Source organism: Aplysia californica, unplaced genomic scaffold (assembly GCF_000002075.1).
Source record: "Aplysia californica isolate F4 #8 unplaced genomic scaffold, AplCal3.0 scaffold00398, whole genome shotgun sequence".
In the NCBI taxonomy this organism is placed as follows: Eukaryota; Metazoa; Mollusca; class Gastropoda; order Aplysiida; family Aplysiidae; genus Aplysia; species Aplysia californica.
The window spans coordinates 39,832-61,307 of record NW_004797668.1 but is presented as its reverse complement, the minus strand read 5'-3'; the positions used below and the strand labels follow the sequence as shown (position 1 = coordinate 61,307).

The 21,476-nt window shown below is 41.1% G+C and overlaps 2 protein-coding genes across 2 annotated transcripts in view; one reads left to right on the top strand and one right to left on the bottom strand.

Moving 5' to 3' along the window:
* Positions 1 to 384: 384 nt before the first annotated feature.
* LOC101850022 (succinate dehydrogenase assembly factor 2, mitochondrial) lies at positions 385 to 15,950 on the top strand. Its single transcript, XM_005103941.2, has 4 exons — positions 385 to 579; positions 8,454 to 8,638; positions 10,963 to 11,072; positions 14,167 to 15,950. The coding sequence occupies exons 1-4, from the start codon at positions 538 to 540 to the stop codon at positions 14,274 to 14,276; spliced, it is 447 nt and encodes a 148-aa protein (XP_005103998.1). The 5' UTR covers positions 385 to 537; the 3' UTR covers positions 14,277 to 15,950.
* Positions 15,951 to 19,671: 3,721 nt separating this feature from the next.
* The window catches only part of LOC101853572 (serine/threonine-protein phosphatase 6 regulatory ankyrin repeat subunit A), a gene marked incomplete in the record, with an annotated part of 36,298 nt that continues 34,493 nt past the window's right edge, over positions 19,672 to 21,476 (bottom strand). Inside the window, 1 exon segment of the mRNA XM_013085694.2 lies at positions 19,672 to 20,053. Within this exon segment, the coding sequence (XP_012941148.1) occupies positions 19,994 to 20,053 (60 nt within the window).

Genomic DNA, 21,476 nt, shown 5'->3' with positions numbered 1-21,476 from the left:
CCACCAACACGCATACACTTCTGTCAGGATTCATAATTCTCTTCACCAATACACCAAGAAAGAATTAAGAAAACAACCGATAATTATCATTATAAAATGATCCCTAGGGCACATCTAGATCTACCTGGTAACGGTCGTAAAATTTGAAAATGAAAGCTGGAAAGCAACCAGAGCATGACTTGACAGCGCACTTTTCCCACCACCCCTTCTTAACCCGCCCAGTATTTAAAAAGAAGTGTGTTTTCGGGTGGGTTCCCTGGTTTTGTTTTGTTTTGTAGGTTGTTTTTTTCCTGAACCAACCTTTCTCACAAGATGTGAACATTCTTTTTTTCTATCAGGGGACAGAACCTTCAATGATGTCTTTAGTAGGTCAATGGGATTTACGTCCCTTGATATGCAATCTATCTTGTCCTTCCTTGCGAAACAAACTGAACTTACAAAACAAAGTCAGCCGAGCACTTTTGCAACTGGGTATATCTAGTGTTTCGTACGTGGGCAGAGTGCTTCGCACAGTTGAAAGACGTTTTACAAACTAAAATGGCTCTGTTCATTCAGACCGTAAGGAGAATCAATACAAAGGTAAGGCAAAACTTTAATTCGAATTAAAAGTTGAGAGACTCGATTCAAGATCTAGATATCTAGATCTCTTTCTAATCCAGATCTCTAGGCTACTGCTAGATCTAGTCTAGAATCTATATTCGTCGGTTTTGGCCCCAAGAGTAGGGGGGTTTCAGGGGGAGGGGGGGGGCGAGTCCCCCTGAATTTAAATTTACCACAATTTAATGTTCTGCAGTTGTTAGGTTTGATATCTTAGCTTGCCGTGCATCAAACGTATAGATCTAGATCTAGATGTAGGTCAGGCTCAAAAAGGGAGGGGGGAAGAATTCCATCAAGAAGGACAAGAATACAGTCCGTGCCGGCTTTAAGCACGCCAGCATAAAAATAAAGCACGTTTCGGACTCAAGCACGCTAAATGGCTCTTACCGAATTTTCGCTAAATAAATTACACGCCTTTAAGCGCGGTAACTTCGGCTTCAGGCACGCTTCATTTACAAGTCAGTCACTATTTTCATGATGATCCATCGAAGTTCGAACACAGTCTGCACCGCAACAGTGGAGTGTGTTTATTAAGAGAAACTCAAAAAGAAAGCATGTGATAGAGACACACACTCACACGCGCAGAGAGGAAGGCAGAGAGAAGGCGTGGTACGCACAGGCAGTGTGTAGGCCTAGTGTGCTGCATATCGTGACTGGCCGTCTTAATTAAGTTTTCCTCATTTCCCGTTCGACCACAAAACAAAAACAAACCAGCAAACCAAAAAACTACCCTTGCGGGGAAAAAAAATAACAGTGCACACTTTTTCGGGACTGCTATAGGCCTACTTACAAACAAAGGGAAATAGCACGGAAAATTTTCTACATGAAAATCTCTGGATCATGTCTACTTCGCACTCAAGCACGCCTCGGCATTATGCACGCTTAAAAGCTTTCTCCCGATGACCGTGCTTAAAGCCAGCATGGACTGTACCTACCTGAATGGCCTGGCCGAAAAGGCAGAGAAAGCAGCAACAGACGGACGCTTGCAGATTTTACACCAGACAACAAGAACTCTTTCAGGTCCTGTAGGTTCAGCAAGCCCACTCTACCAGTGAAAGACAAGGAGAGAAAGACTATTTTTAACCCAAAGAGGCAACTTAACCGATGGAGAGAACACTTTGATCAACTCTTGAACAGACCACCTCCAGAAAACCAACCAGAAATTCTTTCAGCCAGTAATGACCTCTCAATAGTTATGGAACCACCTTCGAGAGAGGAAATTGCGGCAGCTATAACATCACTGAACTGAAGTCCCACAAGGCAGGTAGTCCCGACCATATACCACCGGAGGCCCTAAAGGCAGCTGAAGATACATTAGGGGAAATTTTCTGTGCTCTATTTGAAAAGGTTTGGCAAGAGGAGGAAATACCATCAGACTGGAAGGAAGGCCACCTAATCAAGCTGCAAATGAAAGGAAACCTCAGAAACTGTAACAACTACAGAGGAATATAGTAGAAATAGGACCAAGAAAGTGGAGATGGATGGGACACACCTTAATTAAGAAAGCCCAAGGGAAACATCACAAGACAGTCACTGCAGTGGAACCCACAGGAAGCACGAGGCAGGGGTAGGCCATGTGAACGTGGAGGAGATGCGTGAAAAGGGACATGAGATGAAGCTCACTTGGAACGAGCTTGGAAGGATGGCGAAGAATAGAAATGAATAGGAGGAGCTTGTGTGGCCTATAGGTACCCTGCCATGGCATTGTGGACTGGGGTGTCTGTGGACTGTCTGCCCACCCTGAGAAGAGGCCATTCATGTTGAGGATAGGAGGGTACTAGGAGTTTTCATGAGACTGGAAAGACCTAACTGCCCTGTGACCGTGTAATTCCGGTAGGGTTCACGTTGCCCATTCCCCGCCACCAATGGCTACTGGCTAAGGTTTTCGACTCTTTCATGAGGTATTGGCCAAGTGGAAAAGCCATTGGATCATCACGTCCTGGGTCGTTGTGCCTTTACTAAGAGGTTTCACGGCCAGAAAGCAAGTCAGGCATTCTGCTCGGTCCATCCCCTGCACCCAGTCACTCTCAAACTGGCTGGTACCTTCTCAGCCACAGAGGGTGTGTTGATGAAAGTAGTAGAGGTGTTCGGCAGAATAGACACCCACTCAAGGGAGAGTAGGGGTGTGTTAGTGAGGAGCATAGCGTCTACCACGCATCGGTGGGTTCTGCCTCCTGCACCTTGTGGGGCCACACCTGCTCCCATCCTGTTGTTTTAAAACCCCTCTAGGAAACGGGGGGGTTGGTTTGTTGGCGCCAACAACTCGCCATTCGCCAGAGCCGTGTCAGTGAGGACAGGGACCACCACGGGCAGGTACGGTTGGCTGGATTGGGAGAAGCTGCTTGAGACGCTTAGGCATTTCTCAATATTTAAATGAGACCCATCACCAGTCCTTGATCCCCAGGTACCCTGCCAGGGGTGAAAGGCATTGATGATGATTCACTCATCTCAATCTCTCCCCAATCTCCCCCAAAACCACTCATTAAAATTATGAAATCCATTTTACACCCTTCTGTCAAATAAAAAGAAACAGATTGCTCTGAAAGGTTTCCGTTCTCAAAATTTTTTGGTTATTTGCGAGATTTAAGTGTCATCTTTCATTCTGCCATTCTGCGAGGACTGGGAAGAAGCATTTTTTGTATCGAATTCAATTTCTAGAGCTAGAGATTTTTAAATGTCTGACTATAATATTCAGATACTTCAGTTGTGGTTGGGGCAACGTTCCCGGACTGTAGCCTACTTCATTTGAAAATGCCTTCAAAAGGTACTGCGAGAAAACAAGACTGCTTGACCTCGACAGTAACCTATTTTGCATTTAGTCAACTCTAAAGCAAAAAAGCTGAAATCCTTCATGTAGCCTAAAGAAACAACAACAAAAAATCCCTCCGTGCCCCCCCCGCGCGCCTCATTCACACCTTATATACGTACGCACACACACACACACACACTCACTCACGCACACACACACACGCAAGCACACTCACTCACAAGCGCACACACACATACGTGCGCACGCATACACACACACACACACGCTCACGCGCAAGCCCGGGCCATTCCTTTAGCAAATTATCAACAATTTAATCTCGAGAACAGAAACAGTTAGGAGAAATAGAGTTCAAGTTTATTTTCCCGAACGTTCTGAGAAATAGAACCGGCTTTAATAAAATTGTAACCTTACCTTGGTGCAAGCAACACAATCCATGAGAATGAATATAATTAAATTTAGTAAAATAATCCATTTAATCGAATTCACTGGCCACAAAAATCATTAATGTACACAATAAATGAAATAATAAAAATAAACAAAAGGCCTAAACAATAAAAAATGGGTAGGCTAAGCTTGAAAATGTATCTTTTAAAAACATATTGTGCATGTTGCCGATATGCGCAAACTGTGTCTAAAAAGCTCGGCCACCCCCGGCCGAACAACCTGGACACTTAACATTTTTAGTCCGGTTTACTCAACCCCACCCACCACATCACTCCTAATGCAAGAAGGGCTTCCCCTCATTCCCGGAATAGACAAAAAACTCCTCTGCCTTCCGTCCCAGGTCATATGACGTAGTAATATAGCATCTGTGCATGTCTACGACCTTATGAGCATTCATAGTTCAAGTTATGGAGACGATGAAAAAATGGTGGACCTACTTTCGATTTACCTGGCTCTGTCGCAAAAATTCAGTGAAAACGGGTGAAAGGGAAACAAAATGTGCGAAATTGTTAGCATTACTTAACAAAGATTACATTGGTTTATAAATTAACAAGATATCCAATCAAGATTGGTTTTAAAATGAGTTGGAACAACTCTGTTTAGGTGGGCGGCCGAGATGCCCAGACGTCAGTACTGTAGATCTAGATTTCTAGATCTAGATTCTCTTTTAGAGTAGTTTAACCGTCCGCTTAAGCCTTATCCGTCGGCGCCTCAGAGAAATGAAGACTGCTGACCAGAAAAAAGATCAATACTGGAAAGGGATGTCGTAAAATGTAAGCCGCTTGATGCCGGTTTCAGGTGAACCAGCAGATTTTGCATCCTATCAGTCTTACCCATATTCTGCACATAAAATGATCTTGGTGACATTTTGGTTAAGGCCGCGGGAGGCTATTCGGACTCTCGAGTCTGAATTCGAGTCCGAATAGCCTTCTGTGGCTATTCGGACTCAAACTCCAATGTGTGTGCGCAATCACTAGGTATACCAGGTGTGAAGCAGACAAGCAATTTGACCTTGGCCTTCCTCGGTTTCTACGATCTGGCCAAGGAACTTACAACAAATGGACGCCGACAGTGATGACCCAGTGCGAACTGTGGTCTTTTCTTTACAAAAGATAATATAAGGGCCGGGCAGTGGGCTACGGTATGGGAGGGAAAATAGATCTAATACAAAAAAAGGGGTGAAGGTGGTGGGGCGGGCCTGGGGAAGTAAGATGGAGAAAGAAAAAGTAAGAGAAAGAGAGAGAGGAAAAGTAAAAGAGAGAGAGAGAGAGGGGAAGGGGGGACTGTCTTATAAGGACTGATGAATTTTGTTTTGATCCCTTTGTAGTCGTGAAACGCAATGTAATAGCCTACCAGTAGTTCAAAGTCCGAATAGCAACGGGAGACTATTCGGACTCAATTATAGACCTCGCTTACGGTACAACTGGTGATTGGGCACACGCACTAGAATTTTAGTCTGAATAGCCTCCAGCGGCTGTTCGGACTCGAGTCCGAATAGCCACTTCATTTGGTAAAACCGGCCACTTTTGAAACTTTAAGGTCAAACCAGCTACCGTTTTTGGCCAAACCTGCCGCCCTTCATGGATGTTAAAAAACACTATTTCACTTTGTTTTTTCCTTTGATAAATAACTTATTAGGCTCAATTGGCTTTATTGCCAGGGCATTGATCAATTTGGGGTTCAATTTCAGCATACCAAGGAGCTTGAAAGACTCTTTCGAGAAATTGGCAGAATATTTCCTTCACCAAAAGATGACTGCCTTACATTTTTCATTCAAGACAGACCAATAAACAAGTTCATGTTCAGGTTAAACCAATTTATTAGCAACACAGGCTTGCAAAAGAAAAAGGCCATGTCCCTGTGAGAACAGTAAAAGAAAAAATTACAAACTCAAGAACAACCATGCGTACAAGTTCTCACTCTATAGACACCCGCACATCGTACACACAAAGTGGAATTCACTGGTCTTCTCGATGTCTTTATCTGTACATCCTCTGTGATACCATCTCCCACTTTCGCTCCCAATCCATCCATCCAGGTTCCTGTTACTTGCATAAACAGCACATACACTTTCATCCACATCATTCACACCACACAACTCATTCATACCCATCTCAACATCCGACCTGTCGTCATACACAACTCGCGTATCATCATCATCTGAACTTGAATTTGAACTTTCTTCCACTCTCCTCTTCTTGCCCTTCCCTTTCATTTGCTGCCTCCTTCCTCTTCTCTTCAAACCTTTCGGCTTTCTTAATGTTCTCTCTTCCGGCGCTTCCTTTCTTTCTCTTTCAACTTCTTCTTCATCTTTTCCTCCCTCTTCCTCACGGTTAAAACAGCACCTGGACATGGATGGCTGGTGCCTCTATAAATAAATCATTGATGGTCTGGTCCTCAACATCTTTGCCTTCCTCTCTCCCTGCGCCCTTTTTTTTGCCGCCTCCTCTTTTTCTTTGTTCTCGTGGAACTCCTTGAAGGAGACATGTGATACATAGGAGGGGGACTGAACACATGATTTCGCAGTTCCCCCCCCCCCCCCCCAACCACCCAATTCATCACTGTCATCTACCCGGCTGGTTTCACCATGATCGCATAAAAATTCTTTGGTCTAACCGGCCACGCGGTAATGAGGCTAAAATGAAAGACGAACACCATCCAGATGACCCAAATACCATCTAACAATATAAAAATAGCATATGATGTAATGGTTGACCCGGAATTCCTTTATAAAAACCCACTTCTGACTTAGGTAGCAACATCCTGTCATTCCTTGCGACCCATAACAATGAAAGTGAAAGGGATACTCACATTGGTGAAGAAATCTGTTGAAAACCAAAGTTGCCTGGCCTTCTCAAGGCTTTCCCACATTCAAACGACACGAAAAACCTCTAAGCAGACATCTGCTTGGGTTGTAGAAATATTCATCGATAAACAAATCCAAAAGAAAAGGAAGTGGACATCGAGTCTGATGTTGGCCAGTTTGACCCGCAGCCGGTTTGACCTGAACCTACTCAAGATCTAGATCTAGCCTTGTCTTGTCAAGATCTAGATTCAAGATGTACTACATCATCTAGAATCTATAGGCCCTATACTGTCGAACCTATGTAAGACGGCCACCCATTGTCATGGAGAAAAGTGGCCGTAAAAGACAGGTGGCTGTCTTAGGCAGGACTGATCAAAATGAAGAAAACAAACCATTCCTTTCTGGGGTCCCAACCTTTGTTGGTGTTGTTGTTGTTTTCGCTGTTGTTGTTTTTTTCTTTTGTTGCTGCTTCTGTGCAGAGGTGACAATAAAACGAAATGTATCAGACAAGAAGGACCGAGTGCCATGGTAAAACAAACACATGGGTTGCACCACTCCGAGAACGAGCGACGCTTCTATCACAAGTTCATGTTGGCGTCCATTGTTACTTGGTGGTTACAGGCTGGGTAAACAGTGACCTCTCATCTCACTTACGATTTGTGTATGAGTTCTGGGCGGGGCCTATGGGTTATGAGGGATCACACGCTTACCCCACCAGCAGCTGAAAATTTGTATACCTATTGGTCAACAGTGGGAGGGGCCTACGCAATATGTTATTGGAGGGACTACCTAACAACGACAGGTGATTGGATTGTGACGGCTCGCCCACAACGCCAGGGGCCAACAATGCATGATTTCTGACAAAACGTAATGGAGTCACTGAGGTGGCCGTCTAAGACAGGTGTTATTGTTTGGTGTGATAGGGGTTGTGTGTTTAAATATGGTGACCCCGGCCGCGTTGGACACATGCCCGTTTTACACAGTTAAATTATATAGAAAAAATGCGAGGGGGGAAATGGAAAGTGGCTGTTTGTACAAGTGGCCGTCTTATAGAGGTGGCCGTCAGGGCAGGTTCGACTGTATATCTAGAGTCAGGAGCCTAGAAGAGGGAGCAAAGGAGGTGGGGGCAAGAAGTGGAGACGAAAGCAGACGACAGAACATTGTTAGAGAGCAGGAAAGGAGGTGGAAGGAGACAATTTTAGTGAAGAAAGTTTTTCTGTTATTCCCCGGATTCAAACCCGGGACCTTTGAATGAGAGGCGAACACCTTAACCTCTCAGGTGACAAGATATATACCCCGTTTCTTTGGAATGGCTTCAAAGATCATACGAAAATGCTTCTCATTTGAGCCCAAACTACTTTATATTGAAAAAGTCAAATGCGTTATAATAAATACATTACTTGCTCGGTGCCTGTAATTTTCTACACATGTTTGCTATAACAAACACTCGGGTTTAACGAAATTGGAGGTCAGGCCCGACTACTTCGTTGAATCCGAGTTCCATTGTGATTGAGTATAATTTTATATATATGTAGCCAGAGCATCTTTGGATAAGAATCAAAGAGGACTGAGGCTGAGGTCATATCTTTGGCATGTTCACTCTTTCCAAATAGCCTTCTATTTTTAACTTTTTATTTTAGACCAGTGTAATAATATTTGTAAAGTGCATGTCTTTCTAAAACTGTTCTTAACAGTGTTATCTTGGAATCCTGACTTCTTAAAATTTTTTCTTTCAACAGCAGGTTATTTACAATGTTCAAAATATTGTTGAGCTGTTAATATTTTAGCCTTTAAATTACTAACGGATCAGATGTTGTCTTTTTATCTTAAATGCAGATTCCAGTAGCAGGTTTGCAGCGCCTTCTTTCTTCAAATTCTGGAGGCATTTATGATCCTGCGGACATGACCCCTCCAATCCCTCCATACATCGAGAAGCAAGGGGAAACAATAGAGTTGAAAAGAGCAAGACTCTTGTACCAAAGTCGAAAACGAGGAATGTTGGAGAATGGTCTGCTTTTGAGGTTTGCTTGTTTGTGTTAACTCCGCCATTGTTAACAACCAAAACAAATTTCTCCCTGTGAGATGAATAAAGATTGTCATTGTCATTTACATGCATTTTATTATAATCATAATCTGCATTTGTTTTTATAGTTTGAGGTAGAGTTAGTACTTTAACTTTTTCATGTACAGTCGAACCTGCCTTAACGGAAACCTGTATAAAACGGAAACCTGTCTTAACGGAATCTCCCCACTCCCCCCTTGATATATTCCTCTTTAATTGCCTGTATAAAACAGAAACCTGTCAAATGCGGAAACGGAAAGAAAAATCCGCTCCCTTCCGAGGGTTTCACCTGTCTAAGACGGAAAATGCTTTGCCCGCTCAGCCCTGATTTGAAACAAAACTCGCAAGTTTAGTTCCGTCCTATACGTTCTCTGACCGTCTAGGTCCGTCGGCTATAAATTTAACGCAATGGCCGTGCCGCTAGACGAGGAAGGGGAGTAGCGGTGCAGTTAGGGGGTAGATGTTACCCCATCATGTGAGCCCTGAACGATGCAGATGGTCAGCGTAGTGTGGGTGTGAAATCTCACGACTGCCCGTGAGAGTGCGCGAGTATCGAGCCAGAAGCCAGAGGTGTGAAATTAGATTGACCAATGCCAGCCGAGAAAAGAGTTCCTCGAATCGTTGTTACAATGATGACAGTGAGGGGTGGCATCTTTGGGTGGGGCTAAGGGTGGAAGCAAAGGAGATGTTCAAACGTTTCTGTTTTTAATAGGTCAAACAGTGGTCCTATGAAAAGCAAGCACTGGTGTTAACTGGATAAGTAAAACTGACGCATGTCATTATCAGACAGGATAGCAATTGAGAGGTTTGAAGTTTTGACCACTGCTTGCCGACCGGACAACCAATCCTTGATCCCACTGGCTGGGCCTTTGAACCCCCCCCCCCCTAAATTCCCCTGTCTAAAACGGAATTTTTTTCCCGCTCCCTTGCAATTCCATCTTACACAGGTTTGACTGTACAGTCAAACCTGCCTTAACGGAAACCTGTGTAAAACTGAAATCTGTCTTAACAGAATCTCCCCGCTCTCCCCCTCTTTAATTACCGGTATAAAACGGAAACTTGTCCAATACGGAAACAGAAAAAAAACCCCGCTCCCTTCTGAGGGTTTTACCTGTCTACGATGGAAAATGCTTTGCCCGCTCAGCCCTGATTTGAAACAAAACTTACAAGTTTCGTTGCGCCGGCTCTAAACTTAGCACTATACTGCTGGGCAAGGAAGGGGAGTAGGGGTAAAATTTATGGGTAGATGTTACCCCATCTATGTGAGCCCTGAGCTATGAAGATGGTCAGGGTGGTGTGGGTCTGAAATCTCACAAGTGCCAGTGAAAGTGCTCAAGTGGCGCTCCAACAGGGAAACTTTCATTGGTAGCCAGAGGTGTGAAATTAGTCTGACCAATGCCTGCCACCCTGATCGTACAGTCAGCCAAGAAAAGAGTTCCTCGAATCATTGTTACATGACAGTGAGGCGTGGCATTGGTTGACTGTGCCAATTACATCGATTTGTGGGGTTAAGGGTGGAAGCAAAGGAGTTGTTCAAAAATTTATGTTTTTAATAGGCCAAACAGTGGTCCTATGAAATGAAGGCACTGGTGGTAATTGGATAAATAAGACTGATGCAAGTCATTACCAGGGAGGTTAGCAGTCGAGAGGTGTGACGTTTTGACCACTTGTGACTGCTTGCCAACTGGACAAGCGACCCTTGATCCTACCGGGTGGGCCTTTTAAATCCCCCTCTATCTCCCCCGTAATTTCCCATGTCTAAGATGGAATTTTTTTCGGGCTCCATTCTGAATCCGTCTTGCACAGGTTTAACTGTATATCTGCATTATATTGATAGTCACTCGTTTGTAATTATATTAAGCTATAAAGAATTTTGTTATGACTTTTAGACTACTCTGGTCATGGTCTTTATTTTCATGAAAAAATATATTATAGAGCAAAACACTTAATATATTTTTGGTTTGTGGTCAACTTTATTTCAGTCTGCCTAGAATGTCAACTCTTTTGTCAATTTTCGATTTTCCAAGGTCATTGATATGTTGATACTGGTATATATGTCAACCAATATAAGTTTTTCTGCAGGTTTTTTTTGTGACAGCCGTAAGCAAGTATGTTATGAAATATGTTCAACAAATTCCTTTAGATTTTTTAATTTTTTTTGGTGGGTTTTTTTTTTTTTGGGGGGGGGGGGGGGGTTGTGTGAATGAATTGTTACTATTTCATTTATGTTGCTCTATTTTCCTGTGCCCAGGTTATGACATTGTATATGTGTTTACTTTGCAGTACATTTGCAGGCAAGCACTTGGACTCTCTGAACCAAGACCAGCTGGCTTCATATGATAAGCTTATCAACCAACCCACAAATGACTGGGAAATTTATTACTGGGTGACAGGTAAAATACCATGCTTGTGTTCACACATGTAATACACAGATAGTACCTTCAGTGAAAACAAAAGGAGAGAAGTGTTGAGTCTGGAAGACTTCTTTTTTAATGTATAGGTTAACGCACCTAATAACACTGTAAAGTTACAGCCCTGATTTTCAGCTAAACTTGATAGCCAGAACAGCAGTCCTATGTCACAGTATTACTGAACTCGCTGTCTACATCAAACCATCCCTTGACATATGTGTCACGACGTGGTGAAATCAGGTGCTTGTCAAGTTTTCGGCATGTGGTGTTATTGGTACCATCTGAAAGCTTATTCATTTGTCTTACTTTCAATGAAAAAAATACCCATTTGTCTTGAATAGAAGTCGAGATATTTGCGATTGAAGGAGCTGAAGTCTCCTGGTTTCAGTGGTGAAATTACCGAGAAAATGGCTGCCAAAGTTTGGTGACTCCAATAGCTAAACAGTCCCTGAAAACTGAAAAATGACATACTTTGTGCCTTTAATCAACTTTTTTATAGTAAAACTCACGTGGAAATGTGTTTTTGTATGGACTTAAAAGGGGTTGGGCAAAAAGAAAAAATTCAATGAAACTTGCGAAACTAGTGAAAAAATGCTTGTTTCTCCAATTTTGTTATTTTGACGAGTGCCTGATTTCACCACGGTGCCTTACATATATTTTGGACTTTCAGTCAATGATAATGTCTTTTTCCTCACTGTTTTCATTCCTTATATTCCCCATCTTACCTGTAATTTGTTAAGACTTGCAAAATGTAAGTCAAAAGATGAATTTTGCTCCATTTTTATAAAGTCAATTTGGCATTTGCACTTTCCGGAATTTGCCTACTACCATGACGTACATAGTATGGCCTAAAGCTAAAAACTATGCATTTTCAGGATGCACTAGGAACATCATATGGCAACGAAGGGGTTGGTTAAGGAATTTTCATGTTTACATTTTGCAAGAAAAAGTGCCCTCTTGAGAGCGCACTTTTTCTCGCAAGGGTAGACCTGTGTTTATCAATCGCGTACCAGCCTAGCCGTAAACTATACCGATATGCGCATTTTTAAAACTCGAATGCGTATCCACGCTGTGCTTAGCTGAAACTTGGTACAGAAGAACTAGAGTTAGATGATTAGTGGGTGGATACATCCTGAAGGCAGCCAGGAATGGAACATTTTTGCCAAATTCCGTAACGTCCATGTTACGACACAAAGCTAAAAATTACGTATTTTCATGATGTACCAGGTGTGTCAAATGCAACAAAGGGGCTAAGAGGCAGAATCTCTGAATTCAACATCCATCCCTAGTAACACAGAGACAAGAGGGTGGAAAACTTTGAATACTCCCCGCAGGACCTAAGTTTAAGAACCTCCCCATATGTGGCAACTCAGATGCGGGTCATGTTATTGTTCCTGTTGTCTAAACCCTTGTTTGTGGTGTAACGGTTCGAGGCTCAGAACACCTCCGTTTGATTCCATGTGCGGAGAATTTTATTGTGAATGTTTATTTGGTACAGTAGTCTCCGCCTAAACGCACGCCATACAAAAGCACACTCCGCTCAAACGCACGCTTTCGTCATCTGACGGGTTTTTTACTATATAATTTAGACGTACAAACGCACGGTCACTCCCTCTAAACGCACGCTCCGATCCGTGAAATACACTGACAAGAAAGGCCTGACAAGGGGAAATTTTCACTACAACCTGCACAGCTTGCAAAAGACAAGCCTAGAAAATGGGTTAGCAGGCCCCTCACGCCAAACAAAGAGAGTGATGGACAGCGTTTTCACATCCAACTTTCCACTGACACATTCACATATAATGTACATCTTTGAGAGAAGGTTTCTGACTGGTGTTTGAGTGACTGTGTGTAATGTTAGTTAGAACTTGGCCTGATGCGCGACACGCGTAAATGCTCTAAAAACTAGACAGATTCCATAGGGTTAAAGATTAGCCAAGTAAGCCTAACCAGCTGAGCTCGAAGAACTTATAATAACGTACTCGTTCAACGAATCACAAGAGAAATGTTTCTCTGAAGGTAGAGATCTATGATTCTGCTTGAATTTACGGTCAGGGTGGTTGCTTGGAAAGCAATGAGGCTGGGCCGTCGTCTCTATGACTAGATCTATGACTAGCTCCAACAGTTTCTTCTTACGCTTTCTGTTCCCGACGTTTATAGTGCATATTCATTACTTTGAGTCTGTCCTGTCTTTATTCAACGCCTTAGGTATTCTTAAACCCAGTCGGGGAATCCTTCACAAAACAGTCACGTGTCATCACATTATCTGCCAAAATGACCCCTCCCTCCAAGAGAGGTCACTAGAGTAAAAAGGAATTGAGATGACTGCGTCCCTTCCTCCCCTTGCAAAGGTTCATGTAAACGCACGCTCCATATAAACACACGCTAAGGAGCCCTCCCGAGCACCGTGCTTTTAGGGGGAGACTACTGTACATTTTTTTACTGCCTGAAGAGGTCACACGTCCTACAAGTGATCATTCTTTGACCCACTCAAGGAGGGAGGACAGATTCATGTTTTCAAAGTAATATTATATGATAGCTCAGCTTAAAATTGAAAAAGATGTAAGAAAGATTAATAGCGAGACAAGTGGTCAGAGTATATCACTTTCCTGAGCCTTAGAAAGATCAACAACAACTACAACAAGGTGTTGCAGTGTGGCCACCAGCAATGGGGGATTTGTGATAATGTATGCGCCATGCGCAGTCGAAATTGTCCAAGACGGTCGGCCATTGTCGTGGAGAAAAGAAGTCTACTCAAACAGGGGGTAATCTTGATCATTATCGTTATAATTTTATAAAAATACGGGGGAGAGGGGGGGGGGAGTAGGAAGTGGTTATTTGTGCAGGAGATTATCTTGGACGGGAGGCTATTATTGCACGTTTGATGTATCTGAGTTGCATTGTGTGTTATATGTGATGTTGTTGCTGTAACATCTTATTTTTTATTTATGCATTGTTGATGTAAGTTTTACGTACCGTATTCAACCCAAGGTTCCCCATAATGATGAATGAAGGTTTTCTGTCTTTTTAAAAATTTCTTACCTTATTGTTTGGGGTACTGTTGCGTGTTTTTCAGGTGCAAAAGAAGTCCCATCTGAGTTCCAGTCTGATGTTATGGATCTGTTACAGAAACACGCCAAGAATGAGGAAAAAGAAAACAGAACACGCCAGCCAGATTTGCACTGAATGATCCTCAAGAAACTGTCACTCTAAGAACTGAAAACAGCGATGTACATTACTGGAAATACATGCAATGCCAGAGTGAATGATGTTTTCCTTTTACGGATGCACAAGGAGAAATAGTCAAATGACTTCTTGTTTTGTGAATGGTGGTTGTTATTCCAGAATTTCTGGTATCATCACAGGATTGTTGGTTGGGTAACCAGGAAAGGCTTGAACAGAGACCATTCTTCTCATTTTCAGTGGTGGTATTACCAGCTCAAGTTTCAAATTTTTAAAGTTAATATTAGTGCAATGTTTTTTAGTCTTTTTTCCCACTGAAAATTTACAAAGACCGTGTGCATAATTTGGAACAACTGTTTTGAAAGTGCTTTCCAAGTTTGTATTATGTACATGTATGTTTGCAGTTTTATAGCACTTTCAAATGTTTTGGCAACTTTCGCAACAAAATGTGGTCTCAAGTTCATTTGTTGCTTTGTGCCTCAAGTAGTGAGAAGGCTCTTGTCTCTCCCTCTTTCAGGTCATTCAGTGCTGTGGGTAAAGTGATTGGGGCCTAAAACATTGCCATTATAGATCTATGGCATTTGTCAACTTAGTAGTGTTGTTTAATTAGTATAAGTGTTCTTATCACTGTCGGAAATGTGTCTGGTTTGTAGTTTTGAGTGAGTCTTTACCAGTGCAAAGAGCGTTTTGTGTATGTGCAAAGTATTCTTGTGTTGAATACATGGTTACTACAGTAGTACAATGTTCACGTTGATGCTGTCAATAGGGTAAAGCTTATGTCAAGTTCCACAAAAGCTTAGAGATAAGATGCTTGCCTCTCATGCCAAAGTATGTGGTTCCATCTCAGATTAGTGCTGGTATAGTCACTCAGTAATTTCACTAATATATATCTATCAAGGTTGTCTTCTCAATTGTTTTACACCACCAAATCCTGCTTGGAAAACTCTATTTTATTGAGTACCTGCTATGATACTGTATCCCACTCAATTTTGAGTGGCCTTGACAAGCAGGGTCAAAGAATCCCACCTCCTAAATGTTCTAAATTGTGTCAACAGGGGCTTGGAATAGAAGTCACTAGTCCATCTTGTCTGTGGAATTATATTTGACAGATGCATTATCAGATGAGTGCACGGTTCAAGATCTCCCATTGCTGAGCTTGTTTGCCGTTCCTGCAACTTTTTCACATTGTTTTGGGGATTCAGTGTTTGCAATTTTTTAGGAGCTTGAAGGGAAATCTGATTTTATTACTTAGTAATCTAGAAAGAAATTTGAGGTATGAAGATGTTTGTCACTTCAAGCAGTGGATGTATGGCTTGTTAGCGATGAACAGAATTTGCTCTGCTGAAAGATGTTTCTCTTTGAGAGCTGATAGTAAATGTTTTATACAGTGGAGTCTACTTAAACCGAAGTCTGTGGTTTAACTAGGTTTTCTGTTTAGAGAAGTTTCTCAAATGGAAAAAGATAGCATTGGGGATTTAATTTTCTTTTAGTTTACTGCTTTTTTCAAATGAACCATGTTGGGTTTCAGCAGACACCAATGTATTGTATTCATTGAGCTGAAGAAGAAATGGCCCAAAATGGTTTGATAAGTTTTATGCTCTTTCTTCATGTTTTTGTCCATGCAGATGCCATTTTTATTAGTGTATGGTAAAGTTATTAAACTGTGTCTGTGATTTATTTCAGTGTTTGTTATATATATATATATATGTGTGTGTGTGTGTGTGTGTGTGTGTGTGTGTGTGTGTGTGTGTGAGCTGGTCTGGGGAAACCAGGAATATGTCGCTAAACCTCGAACCGAGTTGGTGTGATCAGTTCTGGGCAGTTTTGAGTTGTACATACCAAAGGATTCCCCTACCATTTTAGAAAATTTTCAAGAGGTGTTAGTGTTACTTGTAAAAACCACTTTGAAATATCTTTTCTCAATTTACTTCCCATTTGCATTCAGATCAAAAAGCAATTGATGATGTAATATTGAATGCATTTTTCTCAGTTCTTAATTTTCCACATTTTGTTTCTTCAAAATGCAATATCTCATCTTTTAGAAAAGACAGGTAATACATTTTGAGTGCATAATAACCAAGAAGATCCCAGCTTTCAAAAATTCTTAAAAATTCAAAATGGACGAGGGGAGACATATTCCCAATTTCCTCAGCCTGATCTCACATATATATATGGACTGTACCTATTACACAGTTTTTGAAAGAGATGTTGAATCGTTTCAAGTCGTAGTTTTCAAAGTAGCCTACATGTTTAGAATGTGATAATTTATGAGACATTCTCTAAAAGTAATGGTGATTACATTACCTCATCGTGTCAATTGCACCATGAAACATTTACTCAGTGAAGAAACCAATGAAAAAGAATGCTTGAAAATATAATGGCTTTTCTAAAGTGTGTGGTGTTTAGTTCTGATTCTCTCAAGTGCAGACGATTATCGGGTACAATACTTTCACATGAAAACTTGTCAATCTTAAAAGTCCTTCTCAGCTCTTCAGTGGGAGCTCCACTCCCCTATCTTGCTTAACAGATTTTTTTCAGCAAAAAAGCCTTGTTGGTGAATATCTTTGTTGTTGAAATGCCTTTTGATGGTTAGTTTGAAACAGTGGGGTTTTCATTCTAACAGTCAGACTGTCCCCGGAAAAAGTTACACTTGAAAATAGCAAAAGTTGCAAAATGTTGCTAGAAAAATTAGCAAAAGTTGCAAGACTTGTATCGCAAAAAAATTTCCTGGAATTATTTAAATACATTGTTGGTATGCTCAAAGTAACCAACATGAGTTTTGTTAGATCAAAATTAAAGTAAATGTGAATGTCTACCGAAAAAAAAAACTGCATGGAGTACAACAAAACAAGTTTGTCCACTGACACATGCGTCAGGTCCTTAAACTCTCGCTGAAGTTTGGCAGGTGTGACGCGTGTGGTTTAGGGGTTTTCTTGATGAATCGATCCATGTGTCTAGATCTACTCTCCTAGCCTAAGATTTAAAGTCTTTCTCAAATTTTTAGACTAGATCTATCTACCTGGTGCTACAGAACCAAATGCGAGCTAAGTAATCAGATGATCGTGTTTACGATTGATTTACTGATCTAGATCTAGCTAGAGTAGAAAATGATTCAGTCCAAACAGGACCATTGAGGGGTCGGGTCAGGTCGCTTTGCCAGCCAGATTGAGGGTGCAAAGCGGCTATCGTGGCACAAGCCGATCGCGCCCGACTCGTTGCCTCAAAAATTTTCTGGTGGCGAGTCCGGCATCATTCCTTCCCGACCCGATCCCGTCCGCAATAAGCACCCCGTACAAAGGATTTCTGGTATGCATTGTCCCCCTTGGAGTCGTTATTTTTAGTCGTGGAAGAAAGTTTTGATTATTTTTAACGAAAATTTATTATTAAATTCTCAACTTTTGCTGAAAATGGGCTAAAATTGGCGAACTCACGAAAATGGCAAAAGTTGCACTGAGGGTAAAAGTTGCGTGCGGAAGTTGCGGGTTGTGGGCGCAAATTTCTCCGAGGACGGATCAGACAAGCAGGGCCCGATGACATAATGATACGTCTTGGCATGAGTGTCCTCGCCACATTTTAGCCCCATATCCTTTGTGGAAACATCTTGAAATTACAACTAGGATGTTTTCTTTTAGGTACAGGCACAATTTTTTTTTAATGTGAGTTCTGTGCGATTGTCTTACTGGTTTGGATTCATAACAACCAAGCCTTTTAGGAGACACCCATTTTATAATGCATTGAAAATAAATTATAATGAGCACAATGTCTTTCCAAAATCTTTAACTTTAACATTTAATCATTTCTTTTATTAATTTTTTGGGGGTCTTGGGCCAAATTAAACAGTGTCTTAGTTTTAGTTTTAGTAAGACAAGTTTTTGTGGCCCTTGCAACACAAATAGAGGTCATGTATCATGTATGGAAGATTAGAAGTGTTACTACAACAAGAGAGTAGCAGAAAGAAAAGGAGGAGAGATAAGGGCAGTAGATGTTTGAAAGGAAAGAAGGAACAAACCACACCAGAGTGCTCGTCAAATTGGATGTACATGTTTATTTCTTAATTGGAAAAGCAAGATAACGTTTACATTTTCTATTCACGCCATTTCTTATTTTTGATGCCGGAAAAGGAACACTTCAGCCTTGCATGTATTTTGAGACAGAGAGAAGAAATACCACAAGTAGAGAAGACTGACTTCTATTACTTCTAATGATTTTGCTTGATGTAAAATGGTTGCTTATTATATATTGAAGTGGATTGAGACTTAAAAACAAGTTAATTGTTTTTGTTTTATGTTCCCATCAATGCAGTTTATATCATTTAGGAGGCAGTCTGCTTCGACCCTGCTTGTCAAGGCCAATATGGCCCGAGAGGGTTACAAGGTCCCCTCTGACAGGCGCAGATAGTTCATAAAATTAAAACACTTTCCCATGCGGAACTTGAACTTATGTCGTCAGTATACAATGGCAAAAATGCCTAACCGCAACACCATAGATGCTTGTTAGATTGAAGCTTAACACAAATTAAAAGAATGTTATGGCTAGATCTATGGAACAAATAGAAATGAATCTTAAGAGTTTCGTTGTATATCAGTTTATTCAGCCATCACGTAAAACATACAAAAATGTACCAGCATCGCTGAATGAGAACTGTAAAAAATTCTGGGTGACAGGGAGCTTTGATTTAAATGACCGTGTATTGCTTACAGATGAAAGTGAAGAAAGATACTATGCAGGTACTGTGTGGAAGCAAAGATTTGTAGTCAGCAGACTGGCTAAATGCACAAATTTCAATAGAAGCAATTTTATAAATACACACAATATTACTTTATTCCATTCGCACATGAAATGAAAACTTGGCAAAGCACTCAAAACAATTTTAATCAGCACTCTGAGTCTCAGCATTGTACAAAATACCAATTGTTGTGGAAAACAATTTTCAGAAAAAGAGGAGAACTTTTAAAGAGATTTCAAAAGGTAAAAATATATTAATGGTTATGCCCTTTTGGAGAAAAGGGCCATTTGTTGGATATATATTTTATGGAATGGGAGGGTTTCATTGAGGTGGATAGAGGAACAAATGGGATAAGACTGTTGGTCATGTCATAAAGGTGTGTTAACTGAAAAAGTCCCCCCCCCCTCCCCCAATCCCCTGAAAAAGTGGTGCATATTGTGGCAACCCCCATACTATTTTATACTATTATAATGAATGTACTGTATATCAAGAATTTATTGGTGTTGCTGCCTGTTCTATGGTATGTAAAAGGGAGAAGTGTTCATGGTCTCAGTATGATAGCAGTGTTTCTACTTCTTGGGGGGGGAGGCATAAACTTATCAATTTCCACATTCCCACACTTACATTATGAACATTACACACTGGCACTTCTTGGCGAGTGATTTTTTTTTCTTTTGGGTACATAATGCATTTTATGTTATATGATCTGAAGCGATGGCTGAAACAATCGCAAGAAATACTTATAAACTAACTTATTGCATCTGCCCTCTTTTCTTTACTAGTTTTTCAGGCACTCTGGTCTTTCATTTTATTTAAATGCCAATTTAGCCTTCCGAAAAGAAGATTAATAAGGCAAAGTGTAACAAATCAATAAAGGGATGAGTATGCCATTAACTGGTTTAGGCAGGCACTGGTCATCTAGGGCAGCAGTGGACTCCAGGTCAGGGGGAACACGAGGCTGACCTCTGGGCTGTCTCTGGTCCTGTCTCCATCGCTAGGCAACAGGCAGAAGGTCCACTGCTCCATCTGACATTTGTGCTAGGGGGGAACCTTCCTGGAGAAGACACAGTGATTGTTTGGCACGTTACAGAAAGGACAAAGTAAACCTTCCTGCAGTTAATTCATTTACATCAATTACTATTTGTTACGTTGTTCAAAGGACGAAGTGAACTTTCCATCGATAATTATTTTTGTCACTCTATTTAAAGGACAAAGTGAACGTTCCATTGATAATTATGTTTGTCACTTTATTTAAAGGACAAAGGGAACCTTCCAGAAGAACACGCATCGAATGTTTTTGTCACGTTGCTGACTGAAAGGATAAAGTAAACCTTCCATTGATTATGTTTTCACGTTACTGAAACGGAAACCTTTCCGATGAACTCAAATTGATAATATTTGTCACGATATTTAAAAGACAAAGTGAACTTTTCATTGATCATGTTTGTCACAATATTGAAAAGACAAAGTGAACCTTCCATCGAATATCTTTGTCACGATATTGAAAAGACAAAGTGAACCTTCCATCGAATATCTTTGTCACGATGTTGAAAAAACAAAGTGAACTTTCCATTAATTATGTTTGTTGATTCATGTTATTGAAAGGGCAAAGGAAAACGTTCCATTTATTATGTTTGTCACGCTTTTGAAAGGAGCAATTTAAGGAGAAAGTGAACCTCCCATCGATTATGTTTGTTTGTCATGTTATTGAAAAGACAGGAACCTTCCTGAAGTAAACACGTAGATATTTATTGTCCTGTAGTTATTAAAAGGACAAAGTGCACGGAACGTGTAGGCTTATACTTATTATTAAAAAACCTTAAACTCCCTGAGAAAACTTTAATTCATAGGGGTTTTTTTTTCTTTGTTGGGTTAGCATGAAGGGTTTTATTATAAAGTCTTGCTTCTTTGGTCATTATCTATGTGCCTATTTTTATGCCCCGAACGAAAAACAATGCCGAAGGAGATCAATATCCATATTTCAATAGGGATATTTTCTTCAAGGAACCTGCGTCTTTTTTCTTTAGTTTGAGTTTGAGGAGTCTTTGCTGTTGGTTTGATATTCGCGTTGACCCATTTCCTTTTTAATACTCCCATTAATGTAATAATTTCTGTCTTGTCTTTTTTCTTTCTTTTTTTGTTGGAAATCTTTTACAGTGCTTGCAACTGCATAAGGCCATATGAGCGCGCGGGACTCTCATAATATTTTCAGTTGGTAGGAGTAGGAAAATTTTGAATTTTGCCCGGGTGGCGGCCGAAGCCTACTCTTCTTATCGATTTTTTACCACCAAGGGATCTTTAACGAGCGCAACTTGCACACTGGACCTCCGAGATTTTTCGCCCTTATCCGAGAAGACTAGGTGCTACATCTTACCTACCATTAGATTAGGGGTGTGGCTGAAAGACAGTAGTAAGAAGGAGCCAAGGAGTAGCAGTAGAGATGCTGCAGATAGAGTCAGGAGCCCAGAGGAAAAGGG

Bases quoted from the DNA above. Each gene is read 5' to 3' on its own strand.
- LOC101850022 (XM_005103941.2), top strand. From the start codon at position 538: ATGGCTCTGTTCATTCAGACCGTAAGGAGAATCAATACAAAG. The intron at 8,639-10,962 runs GTTTGCTTGTTT...TTTACTTTGCAG, and splicing joins GAGAATGGTCTGCTTTTGAG to TACATTTGCAGGCAAGCACT. The intron at 11,073-14,166 runs GTAAAATACCAT...CGTGTTTTTCAG, and splicing joins AATTTATTACTGGGTGACAG to GTGCAAAAGAAGTCCCATCT.